This window comes from Oryctolagus cuniculus, chromosome 8 (genome assembly GCF_051225735.1).
Source record: "Oryctolagus cuniculus isolate XC-2025 breed Fujian yellow rabbit chromosome 8, ASM5122573v1, whole genome shotgun sequence".
Taxonomy (NCBI): Eukaryota; Metazoa; Chordata; class Mammalia; order Lagomorpha; family Leporidae; genus Oryctolagus; species Oryctolagus cuniculus.
The window spans coordinates 66,003,716-66,024,521 of NC_142874.1; the positions used below are offsets into that span (position 1 = coordinate 66,003,716).

General features: G+C 41.6%; 1 protein-coding gene across 17 annotated transcripts in view; it reads right to left on the reverse strand.

Moving 5' to 3' along the window:
• Positions 1-382: 382 nt before the first annotated feature.
• LARP1B (La ribonucleoprotein 1B) overlaps positions 383-20,806 on the reverse strand; it is a 163,628-nt gene continuing 143,204 nt past the window's right edge. For 9 of the 17 annotated variants that reach the window (XR_016211974.1, XR_011378250.2, XM_070047594.2 and 6 more), the window contains 5 exons: positions 9,445-9,605; positions 8,909-9,053; positions 4,177-4,286; positions 2,866-2,993; positions 383-1,637 (listed from right to left, as the gene is read on the reverse strand). Coding sequence is in view for 9 of the 17 variants with exons in the window: in XM_070047594.2 (XP_069903695.2) it covers positions 1,392-1,637; positions 2,866-2,993; positions 4,177-4,286; positions 8,909-9,053; positions 9,445-9,605 (790 nt within the window). In the remaining 8 variants the exon portion in view is untranslated. Of the gene's footprint in view, positions 1,638-2,865; positions 2,994-4,176; positions 4,287-8,908; positions 9,054-9,444; positions 9,637-12,608; positions 12,711-20,806 lie in introns of those variants that run through there. The other 8 variants (XR_016211972.1, XR_016211976.1, XR_016211978.1 and 5 more) reach the window with 6 other exon arrangements.

Sequence of the window (20,806 nt, forward strand, 5' to 3'; positions counted from 1 at the left end):
TCAAATTTTCCTAAAATTAAAGTGCCAAAATGACTTCCCAAAATAGTAACTATTATTAAACTGAAGGCTATCATCTATGCATGGGAGATAACTTAATGAAAATCTTTTTGTGATGAGTAGCCCACCTATCCAAATAAGAGAATATGTATTTCAATATTATGAATTATAAGACACCTATCTACTCAAAAAAATAATGTATTGAAATTAGCTACTTCTGCCAATCTGAGAAAATTTTGTCAGTCATGCTGTACTCATTAAAAACAGATATAGTTAAGTTTATAACTGAAACTTCATTCGCAAAATATAAGGTCTTCTATCAGAAGAATTTGCACTTTAGTTTTTCAACTATATTTTTAATAAAAATAATAATCATTTTAAATAATTCAGAATAGGTGCTTGTGCTTTATTTTTAAAATCTCACAAAAACCGAAACTATCATTTACATAAGTTACAATAGCAATAATAATTAGAAACCAATTTGTTGTAACTCTTCAAATACTTTTGAGCATAAAACCAAATTAAAAGAAATAAGGAAAAACTAAGTACTCTTTTTAAATTGAAAGTAATCTGACTGCTTCTGACACCCTTACTTGCAGATGTAAAAACAGCAGATGAATTCAAAACAAGAGATTTAATTAATTCAATATTCCAACCAATCCCAATGCAGTTTTCAACTATAGGTTCAAGTTCATACAGAATTGCAAAAGTAAATCTCTACTAATAATGTAACTAGCTTATGTCAGTTCAGAGAACTCAACACCAACAACTGTGGAAATCATGAGGTATGACTAGAAAAACCGAATCCCTGCATCAGCAGTGCCATACATACATAACCACCACTTTGCTATGTATTTCTACCTTTGTAAAGGAAAGAAGGACATCCTTTAAACTTTACATCTAACAGAAAAAGTAAATGTATCATTTCATTTCTTTCTCAATTTACAAAATATATACGTAATCTTCCTTTGTTTTTGGTAAGTTCAAATATGAATTGATAGTGGGGCAACCGGATTCCTTAAGAAAGCTCTACAGAAGAGATGAATACAACATACTATATCTTCTTTAAGAAGTATGAGCTGAAACCTTAGGCATTCCTTGTGTTGTTTTAAATACCTTTAAACAGAATGCTGTTCCTGTAAACACTAGCTTCGAAAAAAAAATACTGGGATCAAAATATACTACTAGAGGATCTCAGTAAAAGGATCTCACCAAAACTATCCTCGTTTGTGAAATCAGGAAAAATACTTTCAGGATTTACCTTGCTTGAAAAATGCCACTACTTCTCTTTCTTTTTCTTTTTTCTGATTATCACAATTAAACATCAGGAGAGTTTTCCCAAATAAATACTGATGTGAATGTTGATTTCAAGAACAAACAACTTTCATAAGAGTCTATTTCTCAGGCATTTCACCATTGGTGGAGATGGAGGCAGCACTGTTCTGGTGAGAACTGTCACTGGACTCCTGCGCAGCATTCCTTCTGGGAGAGTTTATTGGGACCTGAAGCTCAGTGGCAGACGTGTGCTTAGCTGCATTCGGTGGCTGTGCAGAGGAATCAGATGGAAGTCTATGATGATTATTTTTCTCACCAGAAGTAGATGAATGCCTTTTGCTTCCGAATTCCTCACTAATAGGGGGCTGCAAATTATGAAAGACAACATAGTTGACATCTTTGCTCCCTTCAAAATTTAAGGCTTAGCCTTTTCCAACAAAGAGGGAAATTATGTTGGTGCTTCAGTACATTTTATGAGTATAAAAAGAAATTAACAGCAACCTTAAGGCATTAAATTTTCTCCCTAGCTAAATCAGCCTCGTAGCATTTGCTCATTCTTTCAACATGTCTATGAAGCTTCGCTCATGTTTTAGGGTCTGAGCTACATAATAGGGCCTATCCTCCTCTTTCAACCTTCCCTTGTATTTAAAAGAGGATTTCTGAATTCTGAAATTATGTTCAGATAGGGCAAGAACTATGATTACAGAGCAGGGATGCTTTTGTGACAGGAACGGGAAGTCACTTTATAAAATTCTTGGGACCACTGCTGTGGTGTGGGAGGTGAAGCCTTCACCTGCAGCGCTGGCATCTCATAATGGGCACTGGTTTGTTCTGACTGCTCCACTCTGATCCAGCTCCCTGCTAATGTTCTGAGAAAGTAGAGGAAGATGGCCCAAGAGCTTGACCCCTGCACCGGCGTGGGAGACCGGCAAGAAGCTCCTGGCTCCTGGCTTCAGATCGGCCTAGCTCTGGCCATTGTGGCCATCTGGGGAGTGAGCTAGTGTCTGGAAGACCTTTCTCTCTCTGTCTGTCTCTCTCTCTGTCTGTAACTCAGCCTCTGAAATAAATAAGTCAATCTTAAAACAATACTCATAAAAAATGAAAAAGAATTCTTAATTCCAGAGACTCATGCACTTGTATTAATTTCTTACCTACCCATAAACACAGAACATTCTTGACCGAATTTTTTTATGAAAGAACCCTAAATCCATATCAGCATGTTACAGAAATTATATATGGATTAAAGTTCATTAAAAAGTGAAAAGTCTTCACAAAGTTAGTAAGAAAATAGGAGCACATCTTGAAAAAAGTTACTAAATCTGTAAAATGTTTAACTATAGAGGCATGTAAAAATTCAAGTAAACTGACAATTGTACTGTGGCTGGATAAGATGTTAATTAATTGGAAAATCTGACTGGTATATGGGAATTCTCTGAACTATTTTTGTACTTGTTTGAAAATCTGATTTCAAAACTAAAAAGCTAAACTTCCAATTAAAAAAATAAAATTGTAAAAAAGCTAAGAAAGTCAGTGATAAGAGTTAGAAATACATTAGTAGAAAAAAAAAAAGAAGAGGAAGGGACTGAAACTTACTTCGACACGGAAGTCTTCTAACCTCTTAAAACTACAGAGGTATTCCTGAAGCTTTGGATCAACAGAATGTGTCTTAGATTGAGAATATTTCAGATAAGCCCAAAACTTTTCTAGTCCATACAGCTGACCTAATAATAAGAACACATACTTTAAATAATATGGAATTTTAAAAAATTATTCATATTAAACATGATTCTATTACCAATAAACCATGTATCTTCCAATAAATACTTAATCTAGATCTTGAGAATAAAAAACACATAAGGGGGTAGTATCTTCAAAAAGTTATGGGCAATGTATATTATAAAAAATTATGCATGGATTTCAAAATTTTTTCTACCAAAATAAATTTATCTTTTAACTCCATTGTCTATGAACTTTTTGAAGTACCTTCATATAAAGAACAACAGCAGTTAACATGTTTTGAACACTGGTTCTGTAAGAAGTATTATTTAAGTACTTTATTATATATCAAACTGAACTATATGCAACTATATAAGAGGTCATCTCATTTACATTAAAGATGAGAAAACTGAGGCTAGCAAGTTTAAGTAACTTACCCCAGGGCACAAAACTACAAAGTAGTGGAAACGGGATTCAGACATAGGGAACCAGCCCAAAGACTGCACTTTTTTTTTTTTTTTTTTTTTTTTTTTAGAGTCAGAGTGGACAGTGAGAGAGAGAGACAGAGAGAAAGGTCTTCCTTTTCCATTGGTTCACCCTCCAATGGCCACTGCAGCTGGCGCACCACGCTGATCCAAAGCCAGGAGCCAGGTGCTTCTCCTGGTCTCCCATGGGGTGCAGGGCGCAAGCACTTGGGCCATCCTCCACTGCACTCCCTGGCCACAGCAGAGAGCAGGACTGGAAGAGGGGCAACCGGGACAGAATCCGGCGCCCTGATCAGGACTAGAACCCGGGGTGCCGGCGCCGCAGGCGGAAGATTAGCCTAGTGCGCCGCGGCCAAAGATTGCACTCTTAACCACCATGCTGCCCTGCCTTTCCAAGCATACCTTCTGATGTATCACAAAATTTTTATGTTATGTAACATGCTTGTCAAGATGATAGTGACAAAATATATCTGGAGATAATAATAAAGGAGATAATTGGGAGTGGTTATTTTCTAACACCTCACAGGGAAGGCCTACTTACTGTACAGAGCCCCGTCCTACATCAAGACCCTAACAATGGCCTAAAGGTCCTAAATGCTTTACCTTGAAGAAATAAGTATAAACTCCTTCCTTATTTTTACTGACAGACTCAGTTTACAGTTTCCAAATAGAATAAGTTTTTTATCTACTAATTTATTTTTACCAGATTCGTAGTCTTTTTTGGTTTCTTCTTGGAAATCCTTAAAAATTTCTTGTCTGAATTTTTTTTCCAGTCCGTAACTATAAAACCTGAACAGACATTCTAACCCGTACCTAGGAAAAGGAAATAAAAGGTTTATAACAAAACTTGCTATAATAATGCAAAATATCTCATAGTTAGAAGTACTGATACAAGCAGACATGACACAAATAATCTTAAACAAAAAGTAAGTTTTTGGTATGCAGATTTTTTTCATAAAGGTGATAATTGGTAATCCATAGCTGGTTTTGCTATTTTTGTTGACTCAGCCACAGCACATGATAAAGGCATATTGGCAACCTGCAGAACGAGAGGCAGCCTTAGGACAGTTAAGAGAGGGCTTCTTTAAACAGACAGAATATCTCTCCCTGAAGAATGGTTCAAAAGACTTAGTGACAAACTGGGAATGGTTTAGATTTTTCCCAAACCAAGGTTTATAATGGTGTGTCTGTGCATGGCATTAAATATTCTTAAACATAATATTCATTCTAAAGAGATAAAAACCACACTCTTGGGGCCTTCAACGCTGGTGTCCCATATGGGCACCAGTTCAAGTCCCAGCTGCTCCACTTGTGATCCAGCTCCCTGCTAATGGCATAGGAAAAGCAATGGAGGATGGCCCAAGTGTTTGGGCTCCTGCTACCCACGTGAAAGACTTGGATGAAGCTTTTCACTTCAGCTTGGTCTAGTCCTGGCCATTGTGGCCAACTGGGGAGTGAACCAATGGATGGAAGATCTCTCTCTCTCTCTCTCTCTCTCTCTCTCTGTAACTCTTTCAAAATAAATAAATAAATCTTTAAAAAAATACTAAGACCGCAACTCTTGTGTCTTGGACACTAGATGTTGTTGACTCATTCAACTATAATAGTATAAAACTAATTAAGTGGCTCCTAAGAGAACTTCCTATTCTTTTTATAAAATATAACTAACAGTAGATGTATTGCTAAGAAAGTTACTATCACCAAATAAATCAGGAAAAAAAATCAAGTTTTGGATTGTGGATCAGCAAACCTACAACCTTGAACTACTGGTGATGATCAGAATCCATGACAGTAAACAAGGCCATTAACACAGCGGTACAGGGACCATGTCTAGATGTCACAATTAAAAGATTCCTCAGTCCGAATCCTTAAACCATTCTGGGTGATGCAGTGGAACAGAGTCTTCATTACTGGTAACATTAACATTACTGGTAACATTACTGGCTGTCATCCACAAGAAGCAGGGCATCTGAATGTGTGTCTTTTTTTTTTTTAATATTTATTTATTTATTTGAAAGTCAGAGTTATACAGAAAGGGAAGCAGAGGCAGAGAGAGAGTCTTCCATCTGCGGGTTCACTCCCCAATTGGCCGCAATAGCCGGAGCTGCACCGATCCGAAGCCGGGAGCCGGGAGCTTCTTCCAGGTCTCCCACGAGGGTACAGGGGCCCAAGCACTTGGTCCATCTTCTACTACTTTCCCAGGACATAGCAGAGAGCTGGATCGGAAGTGGAGCAGCCGGGACTCCAACCGGCACCCATATGGGATGCTGGCACTGCAGGCGGCAGCTTTACCTGCTACGCCACAGCGCCAGCCCCAGCCCCAGTGTGTGTCTTTTACAACCAGTTTACTTACAAATGGGAGAGTTTCTCTTGGCAAGTCACCAAGAGAAATGTAGGACAGTCAACTGCAAACCCACACACTGGGTTGTGAATGAGAACACTGAGATGAAGACTGGCCAGTTCTGACTTTTGTGCTAACTCTGGTGAATTGGAAGTAGCCACCAAAGGCATAGTAAGAAAGACTATAAATGTGAAAGGTAGGATAAGGAAGAGCACAAAGTAGTGCTGAGATTGATTAAAATATCAGAACGAAAAGAAGAGAGGGAAACAGGGGCACATGCTATCCATCTTTCATTTCTAATTTATATAGAAGATTCTAGATGATAATTAAGTGGACTTTGTTTTGACAGACTTCAGTACAAATACAAATTGGCTTTCATGGGAAAAATTTATTTGCAGCCCCATGCATTGCTTTCAAGGATCACAATATCTGATTAATAATATCTTCTTGTATGAGATTTATAAGAGGAATACATTTTCAGAACTTGAAGAAGGAGAAACTTAGGTAAACGCCATTGAGTGGTAATTGATCTTTTTTCCTTCTTTCCATCTTGTCTCCCTCTCACTGTGAACAAACAACCTGCCTGCGTCTACTTTGTCTTCCTTCCCACTCTTCTTGTCTGGTCTCACTCAGCCCAAGTGGTACTTTCAAAGCGTGCCCTCAACATTTCTGAAGGAAGTAAGGTGTAAGCTGGACAAAAAGAACAGGAGTTAGCAAAACACAGGGAAGAAAAAGAGAAGCAGAAGGAAGAATATGCATAAATGTCCACAGGCCAGAGAACTTGGATCATTCAGGGAACACACAATTTCATACCACTTTTGCCTAGGACTGGTGGGGAAAGGTTGGGTAGTAAGTGAGGTGAGACACTTCATGAGAGGCTTTGCTTTTTCTTGCCCAAGGAATGTTTTTTTAAGATTTATTTATTTGAAAGAGTGACAGACAGAGAGGGAGATATGGAGAGATCTTTCATCTGCTGGCTTACTCTCCAAATGGCCAAAATGGCTGGGGCCAGGAGACTGAAACTTCATCCCAGGACTAGAACCCGGTGTGCTGGCGCCGCAGGCAGAGGATTAGCCTACTGAGCCACGGTGCCGGCCATCCTTGTGTCACTCTCTAAGATAGTCTCTAATGATTCCATCTCCTACTGTTTATGACCTTGTGTAGCTGCTTCCTACACTGCAACAGGACTGGTCTATATGAGCAATACAATATGGCAGAAGTGATGATGATATGTTACTTCCAAGTATTGATTATTCAAAACACTGAGGCTGACATCTTGGAGGCTGTTCCTTCTTTCTTAGGGCACTTGCCTTCGGGGAATCCATGCTATAAAATACCCAGCAGGGAGGCCGAAGTGGCCAGGAGCTAAAGTTTCCTGCCAATGGCTACATAAATGCCTTGGACAGCCCTGTCAAACATTTAAAATATAAATGTGTGGCCAGCATCGCAGCTCACTAGGCTAATCCTTTGCCTGCGGCACCAGCACACCAGGTTCTAGTCCCAGTTGGGGCACGGGATTCTGTCCCGGTCGTTCCTCTTCCAGCCAGCTCTCTGCTGTGGCCCGGGAGTGCAGTGGAGGATGGCCCAGGTTCTTAGGCCCTGCACCCGCATGGGAGACCAGGAGATGCACCTGGCTCCTGGCTTCAGATCAGCTTGGTGCACCGGCCGCAGCGCACTGGCCGCGGCGGCCATCGGGGAGTGAACCAACGGAAGGAAGACCTTTCTCTCTGTCTTTCTCACTGTCCACTCTGCCTGTCAAAAAAAAATATATATATATATATGTATATATATAAAAATGTGTACACACACACACATTTTAGAATTCAACTAGATTTTACTTGATACAATACAATATGGCCAATGGGGCTGGCACTGTGGCGCAGCAGGTTAAAGCCCTGGCCTGAAGCGCCGGCATCCCATATGGTTGCTGGTTCAAGTCCCAGCTGCTCCTCTTCCAATCCAGCTCTCTGCTATGGCCTGGGATAGCAGCAGAAGATGGTGCTAGTCCTTGAGCCACTGCATCCATATGGGAGACCTGGAAGAAGCTCCTGGCTCCTAGCTTTGGATCGGCGCAGCTCCAGCCATTGTGGCCAACTGGGGTGTGAACCAGTGGATGGAAGACCTCTCTCTCTGTCTCTACCTCTAATTCTGTCTTTCAAATAAATAAAATAAATCTTTAAAAAATACAGTAAGATCGCATATGAACTGATATAGAAATATTTTATAAAGATTTATTTATTTAAAAGGCAGTGTGGCAGACAGAGAGACAGTCAGAGACAGAGACAGACAGGGCAATCTTTCAACTGTTGGTTCAATCCCCAAAAGCCCACAAAAGCCAGAGCTGGGCCAGGCCAAAACCGGAAGACAAGAACTTCATCTGAATCTCCCACATGGATGGCAGGAGCCCAAGTACTTTAGCCATCATCTGTTCCCTCCCAGGCTCATCAGCAGGAAGGTGGTTCAGGAGCAGAGGTGGGACTCCATCCCAGGCACTGCTATATGGAATGCTGGTGTTCCAAGCAGAGGTTTAACCCGTTGCGCCTGCCCCTCCTGCCAAATATCTGGACTACAACCTCAAAGCAATTTTGAATAAAAAACACCTAGCTAAGTGGTTGCTGGAATCTTGATACCTAGAAGGTTGAACTAGTAGTGCAGTGGCACTATAGTGTGGTAGTTCGTGAAGCTGTGGCCTGTGACACCAGCATCCCAAATGGGTACCTGTTCCTGTCCCAGCTGCTCCACTTCTGATGCAGCTCCCTGCTGGTGTGCCTGAGAAAGCAGTGGAGACTGGCCCAAGTGCTTGGGCCCCTGCCACCCACATGGGACACCCAGATGAAGCTCTTAGTGGCTGGAAGATTTCTCTTTCTCTCTCTCTCTCTGGAATTCTGATTTTCAAATAAATCAATAATTTTTTTAAAGAAGGTATGAACGAATAAATGTTAGTTGTTTTAACACGAGTCTTGGTGGTAATTTGGTATGCAGCAATGCAGAACGAGTATAGCCCTTGTGCCAGTTGTGTTGTACTACTTTTACAGTCCAAAGCAGGCTATTTCAGTATTCCTGCCAAGTGCAGAAGCGTAATAAAATATTTCACCTGTAATTTTCTTTTGCATCTTCCCAAGCAAGTTGTCTAAATTCCTCGTACATTTTTTTATTGAAGTGATCTCTGAGGAAAAAGGACCAGAAACGAAAGAGGGTATTCATTTCTTGGGACTGACCAATTCCCAAGCATTTTCTCTCTGGAAAAAATTAAAATAATAAAATACCTCTTTACTAAATAAAATTTTTAAAGTCAAAACAGACATTTTACATAACTTACAATGAAGGGAACTAAAATACATTAATCTTCAAAATATATTTGGGTTTCTTCTAAACAAAAGGTAAATATTTCCTGATGTACAGTTCAAATCATAAATATTTGTCAATGATAGTAAGAATATACCAGATTTTAATTTCTAATTTGTCTAAACCTATGAAATACATGAATAAAGAATATGAATAAACACATTTACTTGAGGTGATTATTTTTAAGAAAAATAAAATATCTTAACCTGATATTAAATGATACTTGAGTTTTTTAGAATAATATTTGAGTTTCAGATATAACTAGGTGATGGACAAGCTTCTTACCACTTAGGCATCTTCGACGATACTTGTGGTACACTTGTTGGGTAAAGCCATTTTCTTTCAGAAGCTCGTGAGAAGGGTGCTGGAATTTGGGGAATGAATGAGGAGTACATCCATCACTGCCTCCCAGGGGAAGACCTTCTGAAGGCGAAGCATTTAAACTGCTGTTTGAGGAGGGGGAAAAAAGCCTTCAAACTGAAATATCAAGAACCAAGGATTTAAACCAATTTGTACTATTTTTTTTTTTTGCTTCATTATTAGGAGTCTGAACAGTGGAAAAGACAGTTATCCCTAAAACTAATGACATACAGATCTGCACACGAAGGGCTACTTACATTCAACACACAGGAGCATTCACAAGTTCACAAAGAACACGGTTATAAAATTTCAAGTCAAGACAACAGGTAGAAGCAGATAACTGAACAGTTCATTCCTCTTTCAGATTCACTGTTAATTTAAATCCTCAAACTAAAACATAAATTCTCAAACTACAACAATCATAGAAATAGATAACCAAGTATCTTATTCCTCTTCTGGACACTTTATTAATATGATTTAAATTAGTTCTTTTAATTAACATTATGAACTGGGGAGATCTCCAACTTATCTTGATTAATTAGGTTCATGATGTGACTGAAGGTATTGTTTGTCCTTTTCACTGTGTGCACTTGTACTGAGTAAGGAGCAATGGTTTGTAAAACTGCTGATGAGAACCGAGGCAGCAGCTCCCAACCTTCCTTACTAGTGACTGTTTTCACTGCTATGCACTTTGAATGTTTCAAACGAAACGCCTGCTGCACCTTCAGATGCCTCTGATGAAGCAGGAAAACTGACCTTATGAATGCTCAGCCTTAAGCTCATGCCACCTAGTGGGGCAAACAGGAGACGGAAGCTCCAGCTTTGCAAGAGGAAAATGTCCTGACGATCTCTTTCGCAACGTGCACATACTGAACACTTCTAAACTACACACTTAAAATCAGTAAGATGTGGAATTTTATGTTTTTACTAAAATTAAAAGAAATACAGCACGAAACACTTCTGTGTCATATTAAAGTACAATGCTTATCTTAAGGCCAGGCACTTGTACAATTAAGCTGTGAGGTGAACAAACTTTTCTTTTTTTTATAAGCACCACTCTTAATCAGAAAAACAATCAATAAATTATGGTTATTCAGACTTCAGTTTTTGTCAAAGAGATGAATCTTTAACATCAATGAAAAGAAGTATTTGTCTCCAGTGATAAAACTTCCAAGCAAAAGTGAGAATTTTGGAAACCTTGTCATTGTCTCTATGAATCTGACAATTGTCACCATTACATAAAGATTTTTCCAATGAAATCAATGGTAAATATTTTGTAGGTGTTTGTGTATGTGTGTGGTAAAATATACCTAACATAACAGTTATCATTTCTAAAAAAATATATTTATTTGAGAGGCAGAGAGACAAACAGAGAGACAGAGACAGAAAGAATGAATAAACTCCCATATGCTGCTTCACTCTCCAAATGCCTGCAAATGGCTGGGACAAGCCTAGGAGGAAGCCAGAAGTCAGTAATCAACCCAGGTCTTCTACACTGGTGGCAAGAATTCAATTACTTGACCCATCCTGCTGTCTTCCAGGGTCTGCATTAGCAATAAGATATGTTCAGGAGCCAGAACTGGGAATTGACCTCAGGGAATATAATGTGGGACATGGGTATCTTAACTACATTCAACCACTAGATGAACTGCTCACTCCAGTTCTCATTTTAAACATTATTTGTAAGTGTATAACTTATTGGCATTAAACGCATTCACAATGTTATATAACCATTACCAGTATCAACACCTAAACTTCTTATCCTTGCTATGGCTTGGGTTTGGTTACAGTATGTCTCCTCAAAGGTTCATGTGCTGGAAACTTGGTCCTTAGTGTGACAATATTGAGAGGTGGAACTTCGAAGTGGTGTGGCCTATTGCAAGGTCATTGGGAGCACCATCCTTGGAAGGGTTAATGTTGATCTCTTGGATTGAGTTACTTCTTGTGAGAGTGCTTTGTGATAAAAAGAGCAAACGTGGCCCCTGAAAGCCTCTGCTTTCCTGTGATCTCTCCCTCTTGCCTGTGCCATGACAATATCTGCCTTCTTCTGATGTTGCTAGAAGGCTTTCACCAGAGCCCAGAAGATGCTCATGTCTTGCTCTTGAATTTCCAGAACTATGAGTAACCCTCTTTATTTATAAATAGTGTCCAGCCTCAAGTATTTTGAAATATCAACATAAAATGGATTAAGACAATGCCCAATAAGTATATACAATATACTGTTATACAATAACTATCCCCTTAAAACTACCCATAAGCCCTTTAGAATTTCTATTCTACTTTCTGTCTCTATGAATTTGACTACTCTAGGTACTTTACAAAAGTGGAATTATGCAATATTTATCCTTCTGTGCCTAGCTTATTTCATTAAGCATAAAAATGTTTTGAAGGTTCATCAATGTTGCAGCATGTATCAAAATTTCATTTTCCATTGTATATAAATACCACATTTATCTGTCATTTGTTGATGGACACTTGGGTTGTTCCTGCCTTTTGTTTATTATAAATAATCATATTATGAACATGGGCATGCAAAAATGAAGGTATTTCCAAAAGTATGTGAAAAATAAATTAAAAATTATGCTTATTTCAGGCCGGCACCATAGCTCACTTGGCTAATCCTCCGCCTACAGCGCCGGCACACCAGGTTCTAGTCCCGGTTGGGGCACCAGATTCTGTCCCGGTTGCTCCTCTTCCAGTCCAGCTCTCTGTTGTGGCCCGGGAAGGCAGTGGAGGATGGCCCAAGTCCTTGGGCCCTGTACCTGCATGGGAGACCAGGAGGAAGCACCTGGCTCCTGGCTTCGGATCAGCGCAGCACCAGCTGTAGCGGCCATTTGGGGGGTGAACCAACGGAAGGAAGACCTTTCTCTCTGTCTCTCTCTCTCTGTCTAACTCTGCCTGTTAAAAAAAATTGTTTATTTCAGTGCAAAAATATTTAAATCTTTACATAGAAGGATCTTCAAAAAGGTCACAGAAAATGAGATAAAATGCATGGATTTCAATTTTCTTTGCACCAAAATAAACTTATCTTTTCATTCTATTTTCCCATGAACTTTTCTAAGTACCCACATGTGTTAGTCAGCTTTTACCTGACAGGAGCTTCTTGAGAAGGAAAAGTTTCATTTTGGCTTACAGTTGGGAGGGTCACAGTTCAAGACTGGGTGGCCCAGTACTCTGCCATCTGGTGGAGGCTGGCAGTGGCAGAGCATGTGTGGAGGAACCATCATATGGTGGGCCAGGAAACAGAGAGATATGAAGCATGTTCAGTTTATACAACCAATCCTCTAACAAGAGCTACCTTCCAAGGCATGCCCTCAATAACCCAAAGATCTCCCATTAGGCCCAACTACCAGACATCATAATTAGAGCAAGCCTCATCCTTAATGCATCAACTATAACATCAATCCATTAATATCTTTTTTTAAATTTTTATTTATTTATTTGACAGGTAGAGTTATAGACAGTGTGAGAGACAGAGAGAGAGAGAGAGAAAAGTCTTCCTTCCGTTGGTTCACCCCTCAAATGGCTGCTACGGCCGGCGCGCTGCACCGATCCAAAGCCAGGAGCTAAGCACTTTCTCCTGGTCTCTCATGTGAGTGCAGGGCCCAAGCACTTGGGCCATCCTTCACTGTCTTCCAGGGCCACAGCAGAGAGCTGGACTGGAAGAGGAGCAACTGGGACTAGAACCTGCCGCCCATATGGGATGCCAGCGCCTCAGGCGGAGGATTAGCCAAGTGAGCCATGGTGCCGGGCCATTCCTTTAATATCAATACAAGACTTTAGGGATCAAGATTTTACTACACGGATCTCTGAGGGACAGTTTTCCAAACCATAATATCTCATATTTGTTTGTTTGTTTTAAAGATTTACTTATTTTTATTTGAAAGGCAGAGTTACAGAGAGGCAGAGGTAGAGAGAGACAAAGACAAAGAAAGAGAGAGAGAAAGAGAGAGAGAGAGAGAGAGGTCTTTCATCCACTGGTTCACTCCCCAATTGGCCACAATGGCTGGAGCTATGCCAATCTAAAGCCAGGAGCCAGGAGCTTCCCCCAGGTCTCCCATGTGGGTCTAGGGGCCCAGGGACTTGAGTCATCTTCTACTGCTTTCCCAGGCCATAGCAGAGAGCTGGATTGGAAGTGGAGCAGCTGGGTTTTGAACCAGCACCCATATGGGATGCCAGCACTGCAGGCAGCAGCTTTACCCACTATACCACAGCGCCGGCCCCTCATATCTGTTTTTAGAGTCTTTGTTTTCAATACTTTTGGCCATACATCTAGGAGTGTTACAGCTGAGTCATACAGTAATTCTATGTTTTAACATTCTGAGATAAGTCGTAACTATTTTCTACAGTGGCTGTAGTATTTCATATTCTCAACAGAAATGCATGAGAGTTATAATTTCTCCACAACCTCATCAACATTTTCTTAAAATATTTACTTATATATTTGAAAATCAGATTTACAAAGAGAAGAAACAGAGAAAGATATTTTCTATCTGCTGGTTCACTCCCAAGATGGCTGTAATGGCCAGGGTGGGGTCAGGCTGAAGCCCGGAGCCAGGAGCTTCTTTTGGGTCTCCCACATGGGTGGCAGGGGCTCAAACACTTGGGCCATCTTCCGCTGCTTTCCCAGGCACATTAGCAGGGATCTGGATCAGAAGTGGAGCAACCAGGACTTGAACCGGAACCCACGTGGGATGCCAGAGCCACAAATAGCAGCCTTACCCACCACGCCACAGTGTTGGCCCCCATCCTCACAAATATTAAAGTTTTTGTTTTTAAACTTAAACACATATATAAACACACTTTTTAAAATTAAATGATGTATAAATATACATTTATACATCATCTCATGTTGCCATAATACAACAGCACAGGATGAGTGTCTTAAACAACATATTTCTGGAGGCTAGAAGCCAGAGATCAAGACACCAGCAGGGCTGATTTCTGGTGGTGCCTCTCTTCCTGACTTGTAGATGGCTGCCTTCATGCTTTGTCCTCACAGGGACTATCTCCTGTGCAGGTACAAAGAGAGAAGGTCTCTGGTGTCTCCTTCTCTTCTTATAAGGACACATGTCCTGTCCGTTAGGACTCTACCTTCCAATCTTATTACTTACTTAAAGGCCTCCCTTCAAATATAGTCACACCAAGGGTTAGGGCTTTAGCAGCTGTGAGGGAATACAATTCAGTTTATAAAATTATCCTTCACAGTGAGTGTGAAGTGTTCTCTCATCATAATTTTTACATTTTTAAGTTTCTCTAATTATGTTAAGAATCTTTTCATGAGCTTATTTGTCATCTACGTATCTTATTTTGAGAAATGCTGAAGTCTTTTTCACATTTAAAATTAAGTTTATTATTTGTAGAGTTCTAAGAGTTCTTTATATATTCTATATTTAAATCTATTGTCAGATACATGATTTCAAATATCTTCTCCTTGGGATGGGTGTTTGGCACAGCAGTTAAGACAATGCTTAGGATACCGTGTCCCGTATCAGACTGCCTGTGTTCTAGTCCTGGCTCCATTCCTGATTTCAGCTTTCTGATAATGCACACCTGGGAAGCAACAGGTGATGGCTCAAATAATTGGGTTCCTAACACCTATGTGGAAAAGCTGGAGTGAGTTCCCAGCTCCTGGCCTCAGTGGCCTGCCTCTAGCTGCTGTGGGATTTTGGGGAGTGAACCAGTGGATGGGAGTGTACTCTATGCTTCTCTTTATGTCTCCCTATCTTTGAAATAAATAAAACAATTCAAAATATTTCCTTCCATTAGTACACTGCCTTTTCTGTTGAATAGTATCCTTTGATGCATAAATGTTCGTTATTTTAAAGTTCATTTCTATTTTCATCTTTTGATGTCTATTTTTGGTGTCATATTGATGAAATGGATGCCAAATCCAGGGTAACAAGATTTTTCCCTATGTTTTCTTCTGAGGGCTTTATAGTTTTAGCTCTTAAGTTTATGATTTTAATCTACTTTAAATTAATTTTTTGCATATGGTATAATGTAAGAATCTATGTTTATTTTTTTGCAAGTAGATATCCAATTTTCCTAGCACCAATAGTTGAAAGGATGGTCCTTTTCTCATTGGCACCTTTATCAAAAATAAATTGCCGGGCCAGCACTGTGGCGTAGTGGGTAAAGCCACCACCTGTAGTGTTGATATCCCATATGGGCGCTGGTTGGAGTCCCAGCTGCTCCACTTCTGATTCAGCTTTCTGCTATGGCCTGGGAAGCAGTAGAAGATGGACCAAGTCCTTGGGCCCCTGCACCCTCGTGGGAGACCCAGCAGAAGCTCCTGGTTCCTGGGATTGGCACATCTCCAGCCATTGCGGCCAGTTGGGGAGTGAACCAGTGGATGGAAAACCTCTCTCTCTCTCTCTCTCTCTCTCTGCCTCTTCTCTGTGTCTCTGTGTAACTCTTTCAAATAAATAAATAAATCTTTAAAAAAAAATTGCCAAGGGGCTGGTGTGGTATAGCCAATAAAGCCACCTCCTGCAATGCTGGCATCCCACATGGGCACCAGTTCAAGTCCTGGCTGCTTCACTTCTGATCCAGCTACCTGCTAATGCTCCTGGGAAAGTAGTGGAAGATGGCCCAAGTGTTTGGGTCCCTGCTGCCCACAAGGGAGACCCAGCTGAAGATCCAGGATACATCTTCTTGGAAATGTACACCCCAGGAGCCATGTAAATGGCCCAATTAGTTGGGTCCCTGTCATCCAAAAGGGAGATCTGGACTGAGCTCCTGGCTCCTGGTTTTGGCATGGTTCAACAGTGGCTGTTGAAGGCATTTGAAGAGTGAACCAGTGGATGAGAGGTCTTGGGGAAGGTGGGGTGGTGTATCTCTCAAGTGAATAATTTGTTTTTAAAGTAAGAGGGTAAAAGACGATATACCACAGGAAACACAATAAAAAAAGCTGGATCTTGACTTGAGAAACAGTTTAGATTTTTTCTTTTCCATATTATTTGTTGAACTCTTTACTTAACATAGAGTTAACCATATGTGTAGAAAGTTAATTGGAAAAAAAAATCTTAGTAAAAAAATAAAGAGTGGGAATAAGAGAGGGAGGAGGAAGGGGGGTGGTAGTGTGGGTAGGAGGGCGGGAGCAGTGGGAAGAATCACCATGTTCCTAAAGTTGTAATTATGAAATGTATGAAGCTTATAACTGTAAAGCTGTATAGTTCTACATGCATTCCTATGGACATACTTCTGAGGGTACAGTTTAAAAATTTGCCATGGGATGCCCAATCCCCATAAGTGGGGTGGTAAAAAAAAAAAAAAAAAAGCATTTTAAGTGTTAAAGTGATCAAAGGGATAGGATTAAGCATTAAAGTAATCATGTAGATAGGATTAAGTGCTAAAGTGATCATACGAATAGGATTAAGTGTTTGGTAATAATAATAGAATTCAAACGGTGTTAGTGCTCCAACATGGGAAGCAGTCCACACAGCAGACTCACAGACAAATAAAGGAGCACTCTAACCTCAGAATCAGCCCTTAGGGTGTTCTGGTCTGGCTGCAAAGCCCACAAGAGCATTTCAGGCATGGAAAGCCAAGACACTGTGGCAAAAAGTGTGCTACATGAAGTACCTCTGTGTGTGACACCCCAGTGGAAAGAAGTGGTCATCAAAGAAGGAGGTACTTTTCTCTGAAAGGAGGAGAGAACTGAACTTCCACTTTGCTTATGCCTTGTCTAAATACTGAAGGAGTCTGTGGATTCAAAAGGCTTCCATAGCCTAGGCAGCTCATGTCAACAGCCTTGGGTGAACAGCCAGGAAGTGTAGCAGAGAAGTGGTTCTCAGTGATCTTCGTGCAGTGTCCCCTGAAAACCAGCTGAGAACCCTCGAACTTCCTGAATCCCAGCCTTTGGGAGTGGGACTACCTGTCTGTTTCAACAAGCCCTCTCCGTGGTCTCGCCACATGCTAAAGTTTGAGAACCACTGTCATAAAGGATTGTGAATCATTTCTGCCACATTCTGAATTCACTATTCTCAGAAAGGACTTGTTCCAGATTTAATGTCAGTGTTTTCCCCCAAAGGGAAATAATCCACTAGCTCCAAAAGGTCAGAGGTCAGAGCCCCAGAGGGGAAAAATTAGTAGCCTCTGTACCTCATCACATGATTTAAAAACATACTGTGGGGATTTTGTTTGTTGCTGCTCCTTATTCACACAAGATGGCAGTGTTAAGAGTGTATCACTGGGGGGCCGGCACTGTGGCACAGTAGGTTAAAGCCCCTGGCCTGCAGCACCAGGATCCCATATGGGCGCTGGTTCGAGTCCCAGCTGCTCCACTTCTGATCCAGCTCTCTGCTCTGGCCTGGGAAAGCAGTAGAAGATGGACCAAGTCCTTGGGCCCCTGCACTCACATGGGAAACCTGGAAGAAGCTCCTGGCTCCTGGCTTCGGATCAGCTCAGCTCCGGCCATTGTGGTCATTTGGGGAGTGAACCAGCAGATGGAAGACCTCTCTCTCTCTCTCTCTCTCTCTCTGTGTGTGTGTGTGTGTGTGTGTGTGTCTACCTCGATCTGTAACTCTTTCAAATAAATAAAGTAAATCTTTAAAAAAAAAAAAAAGAGCCTTGGGTGATCACTAACATCATACCTAGAATGTTAATTGTTAAATTAACAACAGGAGTCATTGTGCACTAACTTCTCATGCAGGACCTCTGCCCTCAAAGAGTTTTATTATTAGAATTAATAGTAAAACTTGTTCACAAAGATTTATTTCATTTTAATGTATTAAGTAGAGGCCTTTTATATGTCTCATAAGTTTTAGATAAACCTAAGTGCCCAACTCCATTGCTTGTTTTCTTAGGTGCTTCTTCATGATAAAATTTGTTCTCAAGGGGGAAAAAAGTATATTATTGCAAAAATTAAATGAAAAATGAGAAAGGAAATAGAAGGAAGGGTGGGAGTGAGGGACGGAGAGAGGCTGGGGTGGGAAGTGTCATTATGTTCTTAAAACTAAGTATTCGATACAGGAAATTTGTTCCATTTTTAGAAATAAAAAAAATTTAAATAAGAGACTGCCAATAAGGGGGGAAATAAAAGCCAGAGCAACTATGCTACCACCAGACAAGGCAGATTTCAGAACAAGATAGTATTATAGATAAAAGGATGGGCCAGCACTGTGGCACAGTGGGCTAATGCCCTGGCCTGAAGCACCAGCATCCCATATTCGAGACCCGGTTCAAGACCCAGCTGCTCCACTTCTGATCCAGCTCTCTGCTATGGCCTGGGAAAGCAGTAGAAGATGGCCCAAGTACTTGGGCCCCTGCACCCACATGGGAGACTGGGAGGAAGCACCTGGCTCCTGGCTTCAGATTGGAGCAGCTCTGGCCGTTGTGCCCAATTGGGGAGTGAACCATTCAGATGGAAGATCCCTCTCTCTCTCTCTCTTTCTCTGCCTCTCCTCTCTGTGTAACTCTGACTTTCAAATAAATAAATAAATAATTGAAAAAAGAAAAGGAAACATTACTGGTGGGAATGCATAGTTGTACAGGCACTTGGGAAGACAGACAGGTTCTTTAATAAAACTAAACATACTCTTACACAATTCAGCAATCATGCTTCTTAGTATTCATCCAATCAGAGGTATAGGGGTGGGAGTGGAAGTTCTCTGTATTTTCAGTGAATTTTTCTGTGAAACTAACAGGGCTCTAAAAAAATACTCTACTTAAAAACTCATCACTCGGCCGGCGCCATGGCTCACTAGGCTAATCCTCCACCTTGCGGCGCCAGCACACCAGGTTCTAGTCCCGGTCGGGGCACCGGATTCTGTCCCTGTTGCCCCTCTTCCAGGCCAGCTCTCTGCTGCGGCCAGGGAGTGCAGTGGAGGATGGCCCAAGTGCTTGGGCCCTGCACCCCATGGGAGACCAGGAGAAGCACCTGGTTCCTGGCTCCTGCCATCGGATCAGCGCGGTGCGCCGGCCGCAGCGCGCCGGCCGCGGCGGCCATTGGAGGGTGAACCAACGGCCAAGGAAGACCTTTCTCTCTGTCTCTCTCTCTCACTGTCCACTCTGCCTGTCAAAAAAAAAAAAACAAAACAAAACAAAAAAAAAAAACAAAAAAAAAAACTCATCACTTATTACTACAAATTCTTACCCGTCACCTCTGAATTAAGTTTCAGAGAGGTAGGGACTATATCTAGCTTGCTCCCTGCTGTGTGCTCAGCAGAAAAGTTATCAAAATATATTAAGTCCCTGCTTTCCTGACATTCTTTCCTGACATACTAGCTGACGTGGCAGCTAGGAAAGAATAATCGCTGTATATATTATCAACAACAACAGATATACTGTGATATAATCTAAATCTAGAGAAATTTGTTCTTGGGGCTGCTGGTTTGTGTCCTGGCTGCTCTACTTTTTTTTTTTTTTTTTTTTTTTTTTGACAGGCAGAGTGGACAGTGAGAGAGAGAGACAGAGAGAAAGGTCTTCCTTTGCCGTTGGTTCACCCTCCAATGGCCGCCGCGGCCGGTGCACCGCGCTGATCCGATGGCAGGAGCCAGGAGCCAGGTGCTTTTCCTGGTCTCCCATGGGGTGCAGGGCCCAAGCACCTGGGCCATCCTCCACTGCACTCCCTGGCCACAGCAGAGGGCTGGCCTGGAAGAGGGGCAACCGGGACAGAATCTGGCGCCCTGACCGGGACTAGAACCCGGTGTGCCGGCGCCGCTAGGCGGAGGATTAGCCTAGTGAGCCGCGGCGCCGGCCTCTACTTCTGATCCAGCTGCCTGCTAATTGCCTGGTAAAAGAAGCAGAAGACGGCCCAAGTGTTTGGGCCTCTACCAGCCACATGGGAGAACCAGATGAAGCTCACAGATCCTGTCTTTAGCTTGGCTTAGCTCTGGCCACTGTGGCCATCTGGGGAGTGAATCAGTGGATGGAAGATCTCTCTGTGTCTCTCCCTCTCTCTCTGTAACTCTGATTTTCAAATAAATAAATCTCAAAAGGGTCTATATAGGGTCAGCACCATGGCTCACTTGGTTAATCCTCCACCTGCGACAATGGCATCCCATATGGGTGGTAGGCTCTAGTCCCTGTTGTTCCTCTTCCAGTCCAGCTCTCTGCTGTGGCCCAGGAGGGCAGTGGAGGATGGCCCAAGTGCTTAGGCCCTGCACCTGCACGGGAGACCAGGAAGAAGCACCTGGCTCCTGGCTTTGGATTGGCACAGCATCAGCCGTGGCGGCCACTTGGGGAGTGAACCAGCAGATGGAAGACCTTTCTCTCTGTCTCTCTCTCTCTCACTGTCTATAACTCTACCTATCAATTTTTTTTAAAAGGGTCTATATGTATT